Source organism: Epargyreus clarus, unplaced genomic scaffold (assembly GCF_041222505.1).
Source record: "Epargyreus clarus isolate Ecla_fem2 unplaced genomic scaffold, WU_Ecla_fem_2.2 ptg000029l, whole genome shotgun sequence".
In the NCBI taxonomy this organism is placed as follows: domain Eukaryota; kingdom Metazoa; phylum Arthropoda; class Insecta; order Lepidoptera; family Hesperiidae; genus Epargyreus; species Epargyreus clarus.
In genome coordinates, this window is record NW_027332235.1 from 10769323 (window position 1) to 10792012 (window position 22690).

The 22690-nt window shown below is 35.3% G+C and overlaps 1 protein-coding gene across 1 annotated transcript; it reads right to left on the reverse strand.

Moving 5' to 3' along the window:
• Positions 1-9788: 9788 nt before the first annotated feature.
• LOC140754374 (ommochrome-binding protein) lies at positions 9789-16619 on the reverse strand. Its single transcript, XM_073089380.1, has 2 exons — positions 16425-16619; positions 9789-10965 (listed from the first exon to the last, which is right to left on the reverse strand). The coding sequence occupies exons 1-2, from the start codon at positions 16432-16434 to the stop codon at positions 10067-10069; spliced, it is 909 nt and encodes a 302-aa protein (XP_072945481.1). The 5' UTR covers positions 16435-16619; the 3' UTR covers positions 9789-10066.
• Positions 16620-22690: the final 6071 nt, after the last annotated feature.

Genomic DNA, 22690 nt, shown 5'->3' on the forward strand with positions numbered 1-22690 from the left:
GAAGGGTGTGGTAAGGGAGACAGACTTTTCCGAGGCGTTCCAGCTTAGTCCTCAGGGGTGGCGGCGCACCTGTGGCCGACTCCAGGTGGGAATATTTAATCTTATCTGGGGTGGTTTACAGATGTCCATGGGCGGCAGTAGCCACATATCATCAGGTGGACTGCATGTTCGTCTGCTGCTCCCATATTATATAATAAATAAAGTCATTTGGAAGAATAAAAAGCAAATTATAAATAATAAAAAGCAAAGGAAGCAGCAAGCAAGACGAAGCAAAGGAAGAATAAAAAGCGAATTAAAAATAAAAAGCAATGAAACTTTGATTACTAATGATAATTTCTATACCATGTGTGATAAGAGGTATCCCATCTTGTTATTTAACATGATCTCCGGACATATAGAACGAGACCTTTGTCGAAATATATTGCTGTACTTATATTATTATCAAAGACTGAGCTCGAACTACTTGTAAGAGTAAATTTGATTTACACTAATTTCAAATCGGAAGAAAGAGCTGGAACCCTGTTATTGCCAGCGGAAGTTAATTAAATTGAATTAAAAGGTTTAGAACTGGTTTGAATCCAGAGGCACCAACGCTTCACATATTTCTGTTTACAGTGACATTAGTGATGATGCTGTGTTCCGGCGTGAAGGGTGAATGTATTTATTTTGTGAGCGAGACATTTTAAATATTCCAACTTATTGTATGTTGGTTTGATAGTTCTATATAACCTAAAATATTTAAGAACTTTTGAAAGCCGTTTAATGTGGGCCCCCAATAGCACTAGCGACTATTAATGCTGTAGCAGGCGACTGAAAGATAAAATGGCACCAACATCCTTAGTACGAAAACCCACTTACTGAAATCACCAATACATCCTCTCGCGATGCTTACCAAAAATCGAAGATTTTAGAGTAGACCTATTAAAGAAAATATGTTCAGGATATTAAATAAGGTCTGGGGGATGAATGGGATGATCTATTAAAAAAATAGCTAGTGTAATGTTAAACCATTAAATTCAAATTATCGATATTTGTACGCTTTTTTACCAAAACCAAAATATAATATGAAAATTTTATAATGCTTGAAGTACCTACTAAAAAGGTGAACAATGTGTATAATATTAAAGTGCCATCATTCTGATTTGGCAGATTGTTTGTTTCCATTTATTCGTTACTCATATTTTTCTACATAGGTATGCAATGCTTTATTCCTAAGAAAATTACTTTAAGCGAAGAATACTTATAGGTACGTAAGACAACTACAGCAGAGCATGTAGTTTTGTCGTGTCAGCTTTATACTGATGCAGTATGCAAATCAGCACGGTCTGGCAAACCATTGCACGGGCTTTGCCAAGAGAACTGTCACCTAAAATAAGAATATTTCCGAGCGTTCACATTTTGAAATGAATATGAGAAAATATTACATTTTTAAAGTAATATTTTCAATACTTAGAGAAAATACTTTAAGAAAAAGACACTTTCTACATTCACAGCCGCATTCTGCGTCGTGGGTGCCATCGATAGAAACCCTCAGATCCAGAACAGATGTTTATTTTCATTATTTAGGTATTAATCTTGCCGGGATCGAGCCCACAGTCTTCTGCGCGTCATACCAGTATGGTGACCCATCCGCCACGCGGGTCATCGGTTGGTACCTAATTGTATACGTATCATGTAATACTCGTATACTTAGTGTCAAATTCTTAACTTTTATGTGGGTCATGATATTAGACGTGATTGACTTTCTGCAACTACCTACATAACGATGATTGCAGAAGAATGATTTTTTCCGTAGTTTGCTGTCACTGTCACCGAACTGAAAGTATTGCACATAAGGAGTTAAATAGTAGTGATATTGTATATAGTGATTATTTAAAAAGCAAATTTAAAAGTAAAAAACAATATTGTGCTATGAAATTGGGAATTTCGTTGTTTCGCTAAGTTTTAGTGGGTATACGTTTGGTTACGATAGGTAACCTAGTTTATTAGTGGTGACTATTTTATTTCAAATTGTGCGGTAGGAATCGGCTCCGTGAGTTCGTTGCCTTATATGGAAGAATGGTGAGTAAATTAACCATTTAGTACCTAATTCACAGCGAGAATACCTACCTATAGGTATTGCTTCCATACCTTTGAATAATTTTCTCTAAGCATTTGTGTCTGTTATTTGTCTAATTAGTCTCTACTGTGTTTTTACCCAAAAGGATACCCAAAGGCTTTATAGCCTTTGGGTATCCTTTTGGTTTCCTTATCGGTATTATATTATGGTTTCTTTATCGGTATTTTGGGTATCCTTTGGATTCCTTATCGGTTTTTAGTAATCTCTTCCTTATGGAAGAGATTACTAAAAACCGATAGCCTTAATTTGAATTGAATCCTTGTGTAGGAATATTATATTGAATGGCCTATTGTTCCTTTGTCCTTACTATATCGTAGGGTATCTTCCTAAATGTAATGATTACATATCCGTCTTTTCCATGCGGGTGTAGGGCGCGAACCGAGGGTCGCCAGCTTGATAGACTTCAAGATGCCGTCGTGGCAATTGCCCGGTGTTTTATTCTTCGGTATATTTTTAGTGTAATTCTTCTAAGAACCACAGTACGAACTGCATTTTAAATTTCTTAATTGAAAAGTAAATAGTAAACCTGATATTGATTTATTGGAATATTTTCAGGAAAACAGTCCTCTTTACGTACCTACGTCCACAAAAAAATAGAAAATTATAGAGCTTGATAAAAAGTATATTAAGCTATTTTTTTTTAATTGTTAACAGTTAATTATTTTTCTTTTATGTTTCAATTATTTATTTAATTGATTGTGTTTTGTAAAAGAGTAATATACTAATGATTATTCACTTTTATTTATTTTATAAAAGTGCTTAAACCTTGTATGTCCAAAAGTTTACGTTTGTGAATGAAAACTGCATACCTAAATGGTATAGTCAAATAGCGTGACTACACTCGTTAACGCAGTTGTTACACAATCTACTGTAAACCTCGTTGCCTGTCGGTCCCATTGATCTACTACCACAAAACACTTCTATTAACGGAGACCATTGCTAATGTAACGTGACAAATGACAATACACTTTTTTATCATCTTGTGTACTGTTTGGTACCAAACTGTGCGGCGGGTGCTTCGGAGTATCATGACTTCTGTGGCATTGGTATTCAATTTCTATTCAAATTTAATATTCTTTCGGCTTTCGGCGTTTGCTAGAGCTACATAAGTATCAATCGCAGTTTGTTACGTACCTGTAAAAGTCGACAGAATAAAAACAAGAGATTGGGAAACAGATAGAGCAAGTGTAGAAAACATCATCAAGGACATTTCAACTCGACATAATATTTTCTGTGTTTATTTATTGTTTTGATTTATAACATTTACCACTGCTGAAAGTTTTCCTGAAGAAAGTAGGAATGTAATATCAGGGTCAAATCATACAGGTGCCAAAAAATATTTCCAATCTATTTGGAAATAATTTTTGGCATTTTCATACATTTATGTAGTGTGGTAAAATTTGGATCCATGTTTGCACACCGCCCATGGACATCTGTAATCAACCCCACATAGGATTAGATATTCCTACCAGAGGTCGGCCACAGATGCGCCGCTACCCCTGGGGACTAAGCTGGAACGCCTCGGAAAAGTCTGTCTCCCTTACCACACCTTTCAAACCGGAACACAGCAGCGCCTAACACTGCTGTTATTAGGTAGAAATAGGTGTGGCGGTGGTGCCGCCGGAGTCGAACCCCAAAGGGTTCTACCACCTTCAAAATAAATGCTTATAAAAGGTCTAAGTAAATGACGTTTCCAAAAATATCTCTATTTTTTCTGAAGTTTCATTAAAATTCCGATAGCATTTTCCATCATTCACTTTGTTTCAAGTATAGATTAACGATTACCGACGACTCGTCCTCTTAAACAGAATAATAACAGAAATTCTATTTCGCTTCAGTGTTATATTTTGAGATATTCTTTCTTAGTAGGTCACTGCCTTCATTTTTCGAGGCGTCTCGCTGTTTAGGTTGTATATTCATGTCACCCGTAGTTTATTCATATGTAGGTGCAGATAAAAAATAATCCAGTTAGAGGGTCCACTATCATCTCAACGGAGGCGTATACACAAAATTGCGGTTAGGCTAGAAGCAATACGCATGCTCTACATTATTGGGCCTACCCACCCTAATAACAGAGATGGATCCATCACACCATAGTGAGTATATTTCGGAGATAAATCACCGAGGTATTGGCTTGTGAATATTTTATAACAGAGCTAACTTTCCCCGTGAAAACCCGGCGATGATTACGTAGGAAAAAAGCGATGAAGGGTAGGTACCTCTTTATTATTTTCCTCCCTTTTCGTTCATCTCGTAACTCCGAAATTGATGGGTAAATATTTTTTATAGACTCCGCGACTGGCGCGCAACGCTCGTATGTTTTGAATATTTTTACAATCATTCCGTTTATGGGCGTGTTTTGAATTAAGAATGTTATGTAGAGCGTATAGTCAAAATGTCCCATTATGTATTCCGTCGTAATAACTGAAAATGAGAACGCCGTTTTCCTGCAAATATAATCGTGTTGCGCGACGCGCTTTTTGGTAATGTTTGGATGGAGTGGATTTTTATTTAGCTTGTTTACGTATAAATCATTTAAAGTAGGCTGACAGGCGTGCGTTGGTGTAGCTTGGTGGAGCTTTAGTTTCATTTAGCTTTAGCTTTAATTTTTTAACCAGTGCATGAAACAATGATATGAATGGTATTATTATATACATGGTTACTAGCTGACCCGGCAAACGTTGTGTTGCCATATAGATAAAAAAATGTTAAGGGGAACAACCCTTATCACTTGGGGGTATGAAAAATAGATAGTAGCCGATTCTCAGACCTGCTGAATATGCATAAAATTTGGTGAAAATCGGTAAAGCCGTTTCGGAGGAGTACGGTAACTAACATTGTGACACGAGAATTTTATATATAAGATACTTAAATAGGTTAATAGATTAATGTATCGGTATAATTTAGTAATTGAGTGTGGAATAAAAATCATTCATTGGTAGATTTACATGCGCAAATAGCCATAAATAGATATTTTTATAACAATATGTTTAAATTTTTTCAATTTCATCCGTCGACATAGCAGACCCAACCTACTCCGTAGGTTATTTTCATTTTTACATCAAAAGTGCTTAAATTACTACCTTATAAATCAAAGTGAAGCTGACAATTACTAACCTTAAGTTTTCTGTAAAATAAAATTATGTTAACATTATTTACCTACATAATATTCCAACAATTTGTAAATAGGTTTTGAAACGTTGGCATAGCAACTGGGGATGTTTCGCTTCGCTGGAGTGGCCACTTGTCCGTGCTGCGTCAAACGTCGCTCTTAACATCGATTTTCAGGGCTAAATGGGAATTCTTTGAAGCATTCTTTGTAGGAATTTTTATGAGCGTTTTAGAAGCTTGTAAGCCTTGTCTTATATTTGTAGATATTGTACATAGAAGTAGCGAATGATCACGCACATTATCTATACTTCTATACTATAATATTATAAAGACTAAAACTTTGTTTGTTTGTTTGTTTGTTTGTTTGTAATGAATTGTCTCAAAAACGACTGGACAGATTTTAAAAATTCTTTCACCATTATCCACGAATAACATAGGCTATATTTTATATGAAATATATTTGATAAATAGATTTTGAGGCGGTACAAAGTTTGCCGGGTCAGCTAGTCTGATGTAAAGTGATCATTGTCGCCCATTAACTCCGGTAACTAACTTCAAATATTAACATGCACATTACACACACTCACATGCACACTCATATTAAGTGACTGCATCTATATCGTACAATGTAAATCCAATTTGGTTATTACTTTAATATTAAATATAATATCTATACTAATATTATAAAGAGGAAAACTTCGTTTGTTTGTTTGATTGTAATGAATAGGCTCAAAAACTACTGGACCGATTTTAAAAATTTTTTCACTGTTCGAAAGCTACGTTATCCACGAGTAACATAGGTTATATTTTATATGAAATATATTTGTTGAATAGATTTTGAGGCGGTACATTGTGTGGATTTCGTAAATAAATAGGTCTTAAGTTCATCTCCAACAAAGACTAAGTTGAATGATACTGTTATAAGCAAAAATAAGCGGTAACGAAGATGTAAGCGAAAGTCTTTCAAAGTTTCAGTGACTTAATAATTTTTGCTACTCAATGGATATTTTTTTGTAAAATTGGTTTTTGCTACTATAATATCTTTGGAATGTCATGTTATACATATATGTTATGTATTTGGACCACAGACCTGTAAAAGGTATGTGATATGGATTAAATCATATACCATTTAATATAATAATAATATCTACATAGAATTATTCAACAAGTGTGTGCTTAGCAGAGATAATAGAGATTGTCTTAACTTATTTTCAGTTTATCAGAATTTCATTAACTTTTATTTTCTTAGGTTCTTGTTTGTCCGTCTTTGCATTTATATTATACTGCGAATCTATGAATAAATATTCTTTCTACGTCTAAAAATAAGTCAAATGTCGGCATGTTAACTAGAATAATCAGAACGATGTTTGTCCCGGGTCGTGGAGTGGCCACTCGTCGAAGCGCTGCGTCAAATGTCTTTTCATCGATTTAAGCGCCCAGAGGGAATTCTTTGAAGGAAATTTTGTTTCATATTTGCACGAAAAAAGTTAATGAAGTTGTATTTTAAAGTAGCCGTAATAAACCTGCGTGGTTTGACTCCAGCGGTACCACCACGATGCGGTGTTTTGATTAGAAGGGTGTGGTAAGGGCGAGGTACTTATCATAAATTCTAACTTAGTCCTTAAGTGTAGCAATGCATCTCTGGCACTACCATTTATACCTTGTATTTTTATTTGAAAGGTGTGGTGAGAGAGAGATCTTTCTTTCCGATTTAGTTCTCAGGAGCAGCAAAACGTATATAAGCCTTTAGATCTCCAGTCCTAACTAGGGTTGATTACAAATATTCATAGCCGGCAGTCGCCAATTACCATCACGTGGACTGCTACTTCTATACCATAAAAGTTACTGTTTAGACTCACGTTAGTCCTTAAAAGTATTATTGCGTCCTTGATTTACTTTACTATACTCCTATTTTTGTGGATTAAATACAAATATTCAGGAAAAGTTTCCATGGATAGTACCTAATGTGTGGATTAGGTAATCTAAACTCCCATTTGTTTTTCCATATAACATTGCAAAAATATACCTTAAAATATAATATATGCCATAGCAACAAAGTGCTATCAAATTATAATTTCGCCACGTGTACAAGTTTTGTCAGAAGTACTCGCCGTAGTCTGAAGTACATCGTTGCCAGGGAGTTCAAACGTTGCTTGGCAAGTAAATACTTTGTCGAGATAAGAGGAACGAACTTTGCATTTGTCCTTCACCGTATTTCTTCAAAATATTTTATCCTTTTCCTTTGCTTTATCTTTTCCGACCAGGATGGCGGGGCGGTCTGACAGACCGTCCCAGGTTTGATCCCTGGCCGGACATATGTCTAAATGATGAGTTAAGGTTTATGTTCTGCTTGGGTTTTGTGTAAGCGTCTTTATGTCAGATAGTCAGGTATTTTTTATAATATAGGAGTAGCAGAAGGTTGAAGGTGGTAGAACCTTTTGTGGTTCGACTCCGGTGGTACCACCGCCACACCTATTTCTACCTAATTACAGCAGTGTTAGGCGCTGCTGTGTTTCGGTTTGAAGGGTGTGGTAAGGGAGACAGACTTTTTCGAGGCGTTCCAGCTTAGTCGTAGCAGGGGTAGCGGCGACCGACCACATCTCTAATCCTATCTGGGGTGATTACAGATGTCCATGGGTGGCAGTAGCCACTTACCATCAGGTGGACTGTATGCTCGTCAGATTTTTTTTTATAATATAAGAGTAGCAGGTTCTACCACCTTCAAAAGGTTGACAATAGTAGGGTGATTGCAGCCACTTACCATAATGTGAGCTTGAAGCAAATTTGCTACTTCTAAATTATAAAATAATCTATCATAAGGTCATTATAATATCAAAAAATAATAAAATTGGGATACTATGAATACATAAACATTAATTACGTCTATTATAATATTTCATTTAGATAAAATTCTATTAAAACCTAACTGCCACACAAGTAACAAATCTTTAGAGCTATCCCGAAAATCCTTCATAATTAATCATACTACAATTTACTTCAGCTTTGTTTCTTTGACCACGTCTAGTCCATTCTATGTCCTGAATAGATTTTGCGTCGCTTTTGCCCCGGCTATTGTTTAGTGCAGGTTTATTGTATGGAACAGCGCCGAAATCGGTTATAGTGCCGATAACGTCTATATTAAGAGCACTTCTGAAATATTATGCTGTAGCTCGTCGTAATTGTTTAATTGTTGTGAATAGTGTAGTTCGATCTTGGGAGTTTATACTGGCTGAAGGATATAATATGTCTATACATAATTTAGTCTAAAACTGATTAAATATAAGTTTGTATATTTTTCTTTGTGTATTCTATTTCTAGTGACAGAACAGTTTTCTTTTCGATGGTCGGCGACTGACGTACATAACATCGCATTTACGACCGAATTTAGGTAAAAAAACCTTATTATATAAGGATTTAGTTACAGATCCATGAACCGTTAAAGCCATGAGCATGAACGTCATTGATCACCGACCATCAGATGAACTGCACGTTCTTTTACTACTTCAATTTTATTTAAAATTGGTCAGTATACGCTTCCAAGTAGGCGATATGTACCTGATGGCAAGTGTTCGATCAGATCACTGTCCCCCATGAATTGTTTATATTCAATCCCTAAAGAAAGAAGCCTAGTTTGATAGAACATAGCCGCGATACTACTTGTGAGGAATATGTTTAACGTTTTGTACGAAATGAATCATACTATCAAAACTTAAATATAGAACATATATTGAAGATGGTAGAAGAGGTTTGTGCCACCCTTTGTGCACCACCGCCACATCTATAACTGCCTAATAACGGCAGTGTTAAGCGCTGCTGTGTTCCATTTTGTAAGGGAGACAAACTTTTCCGAGGCGTTCCAACTTAGCCCTCAGGGGTAGCGGCGCAACTGTGGCTGACCTCAGGTAGGAATATCTAATCCTATCTAGCGTTGATTAAAGATGTATGTAGGCAGTAGCCACTTACCATCAGGTAGACTGCATGCTCGTCTGCTACTCCTATATTACAAAAAAACACCATTTATGTTTAAATATCATTTGTAATTTTCATCGCGTACTTTGTTCAATAGTACCGATTACTGACATAAGTCTAGGCGACAATGATCATGTTACTCTACGCTAGATTAGATCAACAGGGAATACGTGTCGGCTATCGTAAGACTTATTTATCAACAGGAAGCAATTAAACTAGTTGACGACAAGGGCGAGGCCAATGAAAACATCAGATACTTACATGTATATATTTAGATGCAATGAGTTTATGGGTCATAATGTCATAATACTCACAGCTACTGGATGGGAAAACGGAGATCTGACGGCTTTTTTACAATCGTTTAAATGTATTGAAAAAGAACATACTTAAAACATGAAAACAGACAGTCTTGGGGACCGACAGATATCCAAATATAAGACTTCAGATTTTTTTATTATTTAACTAATTTAAGGATTAATACTGAATAGTATTTTTTTATGATTTGCTAACTGAAATTGTTAACATTAGTAAATATTGATACCAATTTTGGAATAAAGCTGGTTTTTGTCGATCTGTTTACTATAGGGAATTTGTTGTGATAATAAAAAGTCTGATAAATTAAAAATTGTATTTGTAATTTAATATAAGTACAAACCAATTTATTTGTCTAAAATATTTTAATGTTAAAATGAAGCTATCGTTCATTTGAAAGTTAAAAAACAATCGCTTTTAAATTCGATTTTTTTAAATAAATTATTAGTATAACAAAATAAAGAGCGTGCTTAAAAGAAAAAAAATATTAAACAACAGAACTAACTAACTGAAGAAAAACAAACTTAAATAATGTATTTTTGTACAAATAACAAATTACCTCACCCCATCGGTATCATTTAAACAATTACTGAAATCAGTCTCGATTAGTCTAAAAAGATTCTTATCAGACGTGAAGATAAAGTTGTTATTATTATCAAAAGTTATAGCTCCAATGAAGGGAATTTCGGCGATCTTAACTAACCGGGACTTACTAAGGACATTATTATCTATAACCACTTTATACACCTCATCAACCCACCACGCATAAACCACATCGTCAAGATCAATCGTAAGTCCTCTTATAAATGCGTTCTTTGAAAGCTTAACTATTTCTTTGTTCCGTTTCGCAAACAGTCCCAAGTTAGACAAGAAAATGAAGACATTGTACTTATTGATGACAAAGTTCTTCACGCGCATGTCATCGACGTAGATATCGAAGTTACTGTCCTTCTTCCTAACGATCTTATATTCGCCGTCTCTCACAAAATACACGTGATCCTTGTAGAATAAAGATAGTATGGTATCTCCTCTGGAGCTGAATGATTTAACAATATTGACTTTGGCGTCTAGGGCGTAAATTCCGTCGCTTCCCCCTAAGTATATCAAGGCATTGGCTTGGTCGATGTCGAAAGCACCGAAGTTCATGATCTTCTTCCCACCAGATATAACGCTAACGTTGCCGGGGTTGTCGAGGTTGATGTAGCCAATCTTGTAGTACTCAGGATCGGTGAGAGTCGGCTCGAAGCTGAAGAACAGCACGTTGGTGGAACGTAGGATCCCCAACTTGTGGATAACGACCTCGTTTCTGAAGGGTGCGTCCAGTTCTAATAGGAATGTGGTGTTGTAGCACGTCGTGTTGTCGTTCTTCTCAACTGTTATGCAAGTGGTGCAGTTTGTTTTCGCTGATGCTGTTGCTATGGACGCGAGGAGGAATGCCAGCAACATGGTAACATCTGGAAGTAAGAGAAAATAGAAAGGAATGGTAGAAGTCTTTTAATCGTGTCGACATGAGCGTCTCGACTATTTCTGCGAGTTGACTTTTCTTATTTATAAGTAATTTATATATGTGACATAAATAGATGAGTTAACAGTCACCCAGATTCAGAACAGTACAGTACAGTAAAAAAATGACCGTTGTATATGTTTACGTATTTCCCATACATTTCCAATCAATTCTGTTACAGTCCGCTGGGGTTGCTGATTGGAAATGAATGGGCAAATACGTAAACAAATACAAAAACAATCATTTTTGTAAAAACGTAAAAACTCATACTAAGTGTACTGATATCTAATTTTGTCAAATGCATCATAGTAACCAGTCTTATTACTTTGTATTAAGGGTGTGGTTTTGTGGACAAATAAAATATGAAAACCACATAAAATTAAATACAGAACTCCAATTAATAAATTATTTTCAACCCAACAGAGTACCTAGTACTAGATATCTTATCATTTTCCATTTGTCTAAGTACTTAGTTTACTATTAAAATAATATTATGCAGTCGTATTGACGCTACACATGCTAACCTGTGACCTGATTATTACTATTACTACTTTATATGAAACAAGTAGTAAATGTAAGCAGGCTATCTCCAGTAAGTGGTCACCGCCACATGGTTGAAAGGGGTAGAACCCTTTGTGGTTCGACTCCGGCGGCACCACCGCCACACCTATTTCTACCTAATAACAGCAGTGTTAAGCGCTGCTGTGTTCCGTTTTGAAGGGTGTGGTAAGGGAGTAATACTTTTCCGAGGCGTTCCAGCTTAGTCCTCAGGGGTAGCGGCGCATCTGTGGCCGACCTCAGGTAGGAATATAATCTACCCCAGGTAGGATCACCTATCTGGGTTTGATTATAGATGTCCATGGGCGGCAGTAGCCACTTACCATCAGGTGGACCGCATGCACGTCTGCTACTCCTATATTATAAAAAAAAACATGGACAATTGGACACCAACCCCAAAGAATTGAAGTCCTATTTTGGTCACATCTGCGGCTAGTCCCGAAAACGAATGCCTCTTATTAATAAATGTAATTAAGTAATGTATCAAATGTTTTGCAAACAAAGAAAATTGAAGAAAAAAAAACTCAAGAATTTGACAATTACTGCCTGCTACTTAGAAATTTTCAAATTCGATCTTTAGTAGGCAAAAATAGGATTTTATTGTTAATAACTGGCTTAAGTTGAAATTAATCCTCTGTTTTTGTCTTCATTATACCCTTCAACCTAGAACACGGCAGCACTTGCCACTAGTTCCTAAGACAATTAAATTTACTGTATATTTAAAATCCAAAAATTCATTTACAAACGTATTTTTTAAATCATAAGCAAACTTTGCACTTAATATTCGAGCATTTCTTGGTGTAAAGTTAAGGGCAAGCTGCCCTTAAAAGATTGTATGCAGTGACCGTATCTTTTCCGCCCTTAATAGGTAAGTAGAGCAGCCTAGATCATCTAGATCAGAAGCGGAGATCGTAAGAAAATAGGAAGACATCGCAATAAGTTGTAAAGAGGCTTCCTTTTAAGGGTATTCACAGATGTTTATACCACAATAAGAGAAAATAAGTGACAATTTCATAGAACATTCCCAAGTCAATATTTAATAGTCACTATTATACGCGCACATAAAAATAACTGGGGCACCAATGTACTTTTAAATGATCGATACACCGCATTATACCTCGTTAAATATTTAATGCCAACGGAACCGTATGTGGCGATGGGGGTCGTTGCTGTGGGCGATTAAATGTAGGACTCTATGGTTTAACTGCAGAGATACTCGTACATACATACTTCTTGCCTGATATCAGCAGAGCAGTGCAATGTTTTGATTTAAATAATATCTGGCAAAATTAAATATATTTTCAGCTTGATTTGTTACTGTTATAGAAATAGCAACCGAGAATGTTGTTCATCTGATGGTAAGTGGTGACTGCCTTATGGATATTTGTAATCAACCCCAGAGAGGATTGGAGTCCTACATTAGGTCAGTGATAGATTCATCAATGTTATAGACGGAAATAGTTATACCAGTGAATTGAACCACGAAGGTTTTTACCACCTTAAAAACTTTAACATTAAAAGTTCCAAAAACAATGTAACATCTATTTGGGCGCGGGATGAAGTAGAAATACTTATGGCAGGCGATTTAATATAGCCTCAGCGGGTAGCATCCAAAACCGATCTCTGATAAGGCCATTGATCTATTTGATGTCAGTTACAGTTATTCATAGACAGTGATGTCTTACTATTAAAATAAATAAAAGCTTGTAAAACTTTGTGGCAGTCCTACAGCTTTTTTGAAAAGGTCTAATCTGGCCTTGAAGCGTTCGTGCAATTTAATTCTTTCTATTGAGCTAGGCACGTCCAATTTACACTGTACCGGCATGACATGTATTATTTCTGAGTTCCCTCTTTGTACAGAGCCAATCCATTATTGCATTTTTGACCTATTTAACTGTTTGTTAAATTACAATCCAGACGTTATCTCAATGGCCTAATTGAATTAGAAGTTATGGGAATTTAACAGTTAAAGTGGTAGAGCTATAGCGATAACGCACTGCTATGATTTTAGTTTTCCGAGGTTGCCTGACAAAATTGACAATGTTAGGGGAAACTGGGGACACTTGATCCTTACGGGAGACTTGGTACACTGGATTTACAGAGCTTCTGTGAACACAATATGATTTTAGTGTGGCAACATTGGTTGTCTACGATACGTTATAACTTTCTAAACTTGGTACTCTTGTCCAATTTGATATTTAAGCAGATGGCGGATGATTGTGTGTTTTGTGTGGCAGGAATATATTTTTCGTAAGTTTTCATTTTGATTAAATAATTGGTTAGTAAACTTATTTTGGGAAAGTAACACTTTTAAACTATTCATTATCTATGTTTTTAAACGTCTGTTTCAGAGAATAGGGTTAATAGTAGACGATTTTTTTGCAATATCTTTTTATAACCACAGTATAGCTAGGGTACACTTGGTACACTTTCTTATGGGAGATATGATCCCCCCGCATCAAGCATCCACTAATGTTTATTTTTGAATAATTTCAGGGTTCAATATCCCTAGAGTATATAAAACAATAGAAGGTGCAGGAAAAAAATATCAATAAGTAATGTTAGCTGAAAACATAGTCACTCGTATATGTGATTTATCAAAACAGTGGATATGTTGTTGTTGTTTCTACTTTATCTACTAAGCAAATAAATCAATAATAAATCGATTTTAACATATTTTTTTTTCATTTTGGTATCATATGAATATAGGAGACTTATTTCCCTCAAGATCAAGTGTTCCAGAGGGGGGGGGGGGATCAAGTCAGACATATATATGGACACATGGTATCATTACCTATACAAAGTTTTCGTGGGCTGGTTACAAAATGATATCGATATCATTAGCTTTTATACTTAGTATAGCCAATGATATTCCACGTATTTCAGTACCCAAATATCTAAAATCGGATCAATATTTACCAAATAGTGGTCAAAAAACAAAAGAGGGGATCAAGTGTCCCCAGTTTCCCATAATCTAATGAGCCTTTGTATGAGGTAAGTATTACTCGTGCAAATAATTATCGTTTTGACAAAAGAAATGGTGTAAGTTAGGCCAACTATTGCTGTCTGTTGTTAGATTATAGCTTTAAGTTTTCTATTGTAACATATGCTCAAATATTAACGACTATCATTTATTTCTATTTAGTAATTTGATTTTATTCCTATGATAACATTAGAGATTTAGGACGTATCTTCTGAAGAACGAAGCGCTAAGAAACCTTAAGCATGAGCGGTCCATCCAATATTACTTTGCCTGTATATTTGTTTATATATATACAAATCGCGGGGCTATGTGCGCTTTTACTTGAATTACTCTTAACTATTCAAAACTTCACGAACCTTTTAGTACTTTACAACTAAATATTTGAAAGTACTCTCATTAAAACATTACTTATCTTTATATAACGAATGGCCTTTTTAATATTTAAAAAGCCCACAATTCGTAGCGTGAGCGCTGCAAAATTAAAGTTTTAAGTGCATTCGCGTTAGGACGGCGTGCGGTTCGTTATATGCAGTACGAATTTAGGGAGGCTACCCATTCTATTGAAATCAAAATGTGATGAAAATTGAATTGTTCGTGGTTTGGATTTTATGCTACTTGTAGAGAACGCAAATTGATCTAAAGGAAAGGGCAAGCTGCCCTTAAACGTTTGTATAGATATAGGTCAGTTCTATATCTTATATATTTTAGATATAGTCACAACGGTCAAGCACTGGCAAGGAAGTGACATTTAAACAAAACATAGATACTTACTTAATAATTAATTTACATGTCATAACTTAAAATATATCTCAGTGTGAATTAGACCCTCAAACATCCAGAATGAAAGGTTTCAAAATATAAAAAAGTCATTTAAAAGTTATTAGGGTTAAAAAGATACCCTTATTACTAAGCCTCCGCTGCCTGACCGTCTGTGACACTTAAACAAAAAATACTAAAAATAAGAAAATGTTTAAAATAAATAGGTGTCACCCTACAATAAACGGCTAATTTTAAATAGAAATATAATATATAGATATAATAGATAGTTTCAATGTTGATTGCGCAAATATAAAAAATATTGAAAATATGGTGGTACGAATTTTTATTGGTATTGATTACGCAAGACAATGAGCGACACTGACTTATCACCATGTGGACTGCATTTCTCTATGGTTTAAAAAGTATAGGTATTTAAGGACGGTATAGTGTGACGCGATCCTAAGTAAAGCTCTTCTAATGTGTGCGGAGCTTAATTCGCTGCCACTGAAGCTGTTTAGTTGCTTATTTTCACACTCGCTATTGTTACGTCTTTGTTTCTAACCAAATGACTTTTATTTTTATTCTTTTCACTTAGAGACTCGTGTGAAAACAAATGCTGCAGATTTTAATTAATTAGATTTTATTTAATGACATTTATCCTGGCTTGATCAGCGATTTAATAGATACTCTATTAAATTGATGCTGCGAAACGTTTATTGGAAAACATTCATTATGTTTAAATACTTGTATTGTTATATTTCCCGATGACATAATCAACAAAGCCTCTATTTAACAGTTTGTTTATAAATTAATACCTCAATTATTAATAATTAATAGTTCAATTAGATTAATAACATATTTTAATTTCGATATTAATTTCAGGAACACGTACGTGTTAACGTTTACCATTTGCCTGCGTGTTATTAATTAATTAACATTTATTAATTAGCCTTCTCATTACAAACGAAAACATTATGTGAAGCCTATAACTTACGTAGCGTAGTCATTGGAGAAAATTATTAGTTAAAATGACAATGAAAAATAATGCAGAATATATTTTTTTAAACAAGCAAACATCGTGCGGAAATAAACAATTATTTTTAATCTACCTGTCTTCATGTCATCCAATTTCCGAACGTAAACACAAAATAATTTCACAATAAAACTTAAAAACACGACACAAAAATATGATTCTTTTTTTTAATTTAAGTACGAATAAAAATAATCGATTATTTTATGGCAGTAACAGAGCTAACGCGGTGTTGAGGCATAATGCCACGCGCGCACTGCTCCGATGTAGAACATTAGAGTAGTTCCGCTAATGTCCTTCGACACGACACTTGGAATTGTTTTAGAGATCCGCATCGTATATGAATAGGACGCATTATTTTAATTGGAAAAAAAGCGATCAGGATGATTAGGATGTTACTGAATACCATTGCGAAGTAAACAGTAAAATACAATATGAAATCAAAAACGTACAGCAACTACTTAGTAACTTTGAAATGTGGCTTTGTAGATTACTTGCAGCGGCGGTTTTTCTGTTTAATAGCAGCGGTGTTTTTACAGTTTCAAACCAGAATTTAGCATTTTGTGGTAGAGCAGATTAGTGGTAGCAATAATTATACGTCAGTTTTAATTTAAATAGGATTATTTTGTATTTTGTAGTAGAGAAAAACACTCTTATACCTATATATTCATATAGCATTTCAAGTCAAACCATCAACTTCTTTTCGAGTTTTGCAGCCACAAATATACAGTCGATTTTATACATACTCGTACATAAAGATGCTCTCATAAACATGACTGAAAATCACATCCAACAAAACCAAGTCAAATATTTGTGTGTCGCGCAAACACTCATAATGAACAAACGCAACCTAGTGTTAATGAGTAAACTGGTGATTAAATCAATTAGGCGTGTGTAATGTATGCTCTGCGGAAATTTCATCTGAGATTTAATTTCTAACAATTTCTATGGTTTACGTTCGGTTTTTGCATCTTTGATCAGCATTTTTAATAAGTGATTGGAGTAAGCTTTAGGTGGTAGAACCCTTTGTGGTTCGACTCCGGCGGCACTACCGCCACACCTATTTCTACTTAATAACAGCAGTGTTAGGCGCTGTGTTCCGGTTTGAAGGGTGTGGCAAGGGAGACACACTTTTCCGAGGCGTTCCAGCTTAGTCCTCAGGGGTAGCGGCGCATCTGTTGCCGACCTCAGGTGGGAATATCTAATCCTATATGGGGTTGATTACAGATGTCCATGGGCCGCAGTAGCCACTTACCATCAGATGTACTGTATGCTTGTCTGCTATTCCTATATTATATATAAAAAAGTAAGTTGACGTCGCTTTGAGGTTTTAGTATGGACATTGACACGTTTTATACTGCTTTCTTTAATTAAGGGTAAGTAAATTCATTTAAAAAATCCAATACGGCATATATTTAATGTGTGAGAACTTTTTATATACAATTCTTATAACTTTGATCATAGCATACATTAACAAAATTAAGTGTAATATTTGTCTGTCGTGAATACATTCATAACGAAAAAATGGAATAGTTTAGTGAGAGTAAACTGGTGATTAAATCAATTAGGTGTGTGTAATGTCTGCTCTGCGGAAATTTCACATGTGATTTAATTTCTATCGTTTATGTCCGTTTTAGGTGTTTGATCAACGTAATTTACCAGTGGATGAAGGGGTGGTATCTCTGTGGTTTTATTGTGGAAACGGAACACACACTTTTATGTGCTTACTGCTATTTATGCGAATAAAAGTGGGTTAAATCTAAAGTCATTGTTATAGGATTATCGTATACGATTATCCGATGGTTTTTACAAAAAAAAAATCGTAGCATATGTAAATTTTATATAGAGTCATACAGATTTAACTAAAATTTATATATCAATTCATGTTTTGTAGAATATAATTAAAAACTAAAACTGTTTCGGCACGAAAATACCAAAAACGCTTTTTTACTACTATAATCGTCTCCATGCTGCTCTTGTTCTGCTCAGTGACCGTATATCCAGCGTATTGAACCGTTCGCCTATAATTTGTAGGAATACAATTGTTCCATTGTTAATGATATCAGGAAGCGAATGTGACAATAAGCGCTCATTATGCGTGAGGTTACTGTTGTAATTTCGGTTTAAATGAGCCACCGTGTGAGAAATTATAATGGATTGATTGAAAAATGGTAGAACGGTTTGTGGTTCGACTCTACTGCACCTATTTCTGCTTGATGTAGCTGCTTAACAGTAGTGTTAAGCTCTGTGTTCTGGTTTGAGAGGTGCCGTAAGTCAAACTTGGGACCGAGGGGTTTCAGGCATAGCAACGCATTTGTGACCGATCTCATATAGTGCTCTAATATGGTTCTTATCTTATCTGGGGCTTATTGGAGTTTGTTATGGATGGCATCCAATTACCATCAGTTTGACTACTAGTTTTCTTGTTTATTAAACAAAAGGAAACAGGGGCGTCACTGCCGTTAATTATTCTGCCTAATATCAACAGTGTTAAACGCTCCTGTATTCTGGTGTGATAGGTTTGGTAAGGGAGAAACACTTGTATTAAAACCCACTTGGCTTTTCGACTTAGTAATGTTTTATGGTCTACTTCAGTTAGGACTTGGATCCTATCTAGGTTTGATCATAGACGAAAAAATTATCATAATCAAACGAATAGATTAAAAAAAAAAGAAAAAATATAAAACGAATCAATTATCTACATTTTTGAGAGCACAAAAGAGGTGAATTTAATTATTTATATACCTCTACGAAAATGTACACGAATAAATTTGAGTTAATAAGTATTTTCTGACAACCTTAGGGCTGTCTGACGTAGGTGGTGGAATATACAAACATGTCTATGTATTTATTTGTCAGAAATAAATAAAACACTCGGAAACGAAAATTGCTGTACGGATCAAATAGACATCACATATTTTATTGACTAACATAAACAAACAATGTTTCGTTGTTTTATTTAATATTCAAGGTATTTTTTAAGAGTCTTAATATTTTCTTTTTGTTACTTGGTTAGTGTTACATTTTCAGTTTCTAATTTTTATATAGTACAATATTTTCAAAACGAGCACTTTTACACTTATTTTCGTGTTTTGAGGGGACGAGCTCAGGTAGAAATATCTAGTCCTATCTGTGGTTGATTACAGATGTCCATGGGCGGCAGTAGCCACTTATCAAGTGTATGCTCGTCTGCTACTCCTATATTAAAAAGATGCCAAATGAGAATCAAGCTTTGATTCCTTTGCGAATTATATAAGTTAAAAAAAACAATCTTTGCAACATAAGCACAGAGTGATGTAGACAGCGCAAATTATATATGTATGAATGAATAATTTAAATTAATATTTGCTTGGGAGCCACAAGAAATTTCCCACAGGTTGCTTTCTTTATTGCTGTAACAATTTATTCAGGTAGGCCTCACCCACGTACGTCATCTCAGTAGGCCTGAGGGATACACCCCACTTGTCCATATAGTTTTGGATTCAGTGAATTTATACTTCCATTTACGAATAGAATTAGGATTGGCAATGTCTTGCAAAGTAATATTAACTTGAATTATAAATTATTAAGTGCATTTTGTTTGACCTTATTAAGTTCAAATGGAATGGTCATCCTCGTCAACTCTTGAATTTACGCACCTTTGACGACCTTTTATTTTTAATTTCCCAGGCGTGTAGGTAGTTTTGCAGCTGATAACATGCTAAGGCAAGTAAGCATTTCATGTACGCCAAGGTATGCAAGGAAAGGCGTGAAAGGCATTCAAAGCATATAAAATTAAGACGCGCAAAACAAGTTACGTAGGCAAGTTAAGTAATACAAATGGCATGCAAGTAAGTCATGTAAGGCGGGGTATGCAAGACAAGGTATTGTGTCTTACAAGACATGGCATGCAAGGCGGAATATGCAATGCATAGCATGCAGTGCAAGATACGCTACTTGGAACAAAACACTACTGTTTTGCGTGTCGTGTTTGTCGGCAAGGTATGTAAGACAACTGACTTATAACTGATAAGTACAAAGCCTCCCTAAGCCCAAATCTGGCGAGCTTATAAATCCGTGTACACAATGTAGAGGCGGCTGAAGTGAAAAATTCCACCGCAATCAGTTGCCACTTTATGCCCGTCCCGTACAAATGACGTCCATTCATCAGCCAGCTCTCCCCACGACAATGGAGAGATATATTTCTCGGGGTTTTTAAGGAATATGGAATATGCGAACCGGTGTTGTTAATGTGAGTACGTGTTACGTAAATACACGTACTCTTACACACTCGAACGTATAAGATTTGTACCTTTATGTCTCGGTCTGTTCTTTTTGATTTAATTTGAATATCATTATTTTCATTTGGAGCTTAAGATAACCGATAGATATCATAAGACATTAAGGCCATTAACATTGATACTAACTGTTCACATTTTGACTTTAATAGGAAAAATTATTCAGTCTAGTGCTTTTCAATAGTTTGTCCCTAACACCGTAGTTTCATCTTGACAATATTCGTTATCAAATTAAGTCGTTTAACAAGTGATAATTATTTTCTAATACGCACATAATTTTGAAAAATCATTGGTGCCTGGGATTTGAACCTCGACCCCTCGATCGAGAGGCCGAGTTTTTTGACCACTAAACAATCACTGCCTTCTTAACCACAAGGCTATCACTGCCTATGAATTTAGAATGATCATTTACATCTGGATGGCTGGGAATCGAACCCAGGACCCTTTTCCATGCGTGCTACACACGTCGTGTATTGTAAAATATTATTCAAAACTTAAACCGAATAGCAAAAATAAAAACAAATTCCACTTGCGTCTCCGTGTCTCCGTATAAATATTTTTCGGAGAATTTTTGCTTAAAAATGCTGTCACCTAAAATTCTAAAAGTCGAGGTCAGCCAGGACGCATTATGCACTCATCTTTTAAGCTGCTTATGTTTTAAAAACAAGTCTATTTATTCCGCTAGGATACTGAGAAAGAGAATTTTCGGGAAAATATTTCGAGATGTGAGAAGATTTTGTGTTTTGAAAAGATTTGAAAGTCTTGTTATATATTATAGAATAAAATTCCTGTGATGTTTAAATCCCTACCCCTGAGAACTAAACATAGTATGAAAGTGCTATTATGTAGTATGTTAGGTATTATATCAGCGTTATGTTTTAGTCTGTTTGGCTTATAAAATCTGTACTATGCTATGTCTGAGTCTATATATAGTCTATATCTATATCTAACTGTGTGTGTGTTATGTAGCTCTAAATGTCTAAGTGGGCTCGGATTATACGAGTAACAGCTCTACGATATTTAAGTCAATTCGGCTTATAGCAGTCGTGTAGATCTGCTATACCGGCTCGGCTTATAGCAGTTGAGTTGTTCTCCTGTTTTTACGTCATCTCGGTTTATAGCAGCTGTGTAGCTCTGCTGTTTTAGTGAGCTTGGCTTATAGCAGCTGTGTAGCTCTACTGTTTTAGTAAGCTCGGCTTATAGCAGTTGTGTAGCTCTACTGTGTTATTGCCTAAAGAGTCTGTTGCGTCTGTTATACTAGTAGATGGTTATTAGATAGAGTGAATGCTCATTAGTTCTTTTTTATTACGGAAAAACATTAATTGAAGACATCAGTAAGAAAGGTAGATGGAATTTTCTTCGAATATAATGCACAGGGTGATTCCACTTCCTGAAGAAATACAGGCTGTGCTCAAAGTTTTCGAAAGTTCAAAAGCTTGGTAAAGTTTGGACTTTTTAAATTTTCATCCAGGTTAGTTGTTACTGTCGGCCGTTTGTTCGTAACTGTAAAGGTGCTTCAGACAATCAGTTTTTTGTATTCAAGTACTAATGAAAATAAAATTTCTTAGCTATATCACTAGAAGTACTTGCATATGGTACTCTACCTTTAATTAACTTTGTCGGGATGTCCTGGATTACACTGCTTCAATACACATTAAAGTTCTTACAGAAGAAAATAACAGTTATAAACCCCTCAAAAATGACACAAGTGTAGTAAAAGAAAGTAAAAAATAAATTAGGACACTTTTGAGGATACGGAGACGATTTTCCTTATTTCTATCGCTCACACTGTCTGATTGTAAGTAACTGCCACTTATAGACGATAAACGACGAATAGGATTGAAGTTCTAACAGAGGTTTGTTACAGTGTTACTAGTACTAAAGTATTATTATCCTTTAGGAAAGGTAAACCTCCGGTAAGGATATCGCTGAAGCGTTTTCTATGTTCGTCTGTTTTTTTTGTTTTTTGTTTTTTTTTTTTTATAATATGAGAGTAGCAGACGAGCATACAGTCCACCTGATGGTTAGTGGCTACTGCCGCCCATGGACATCTGTAATCAACCCCAGA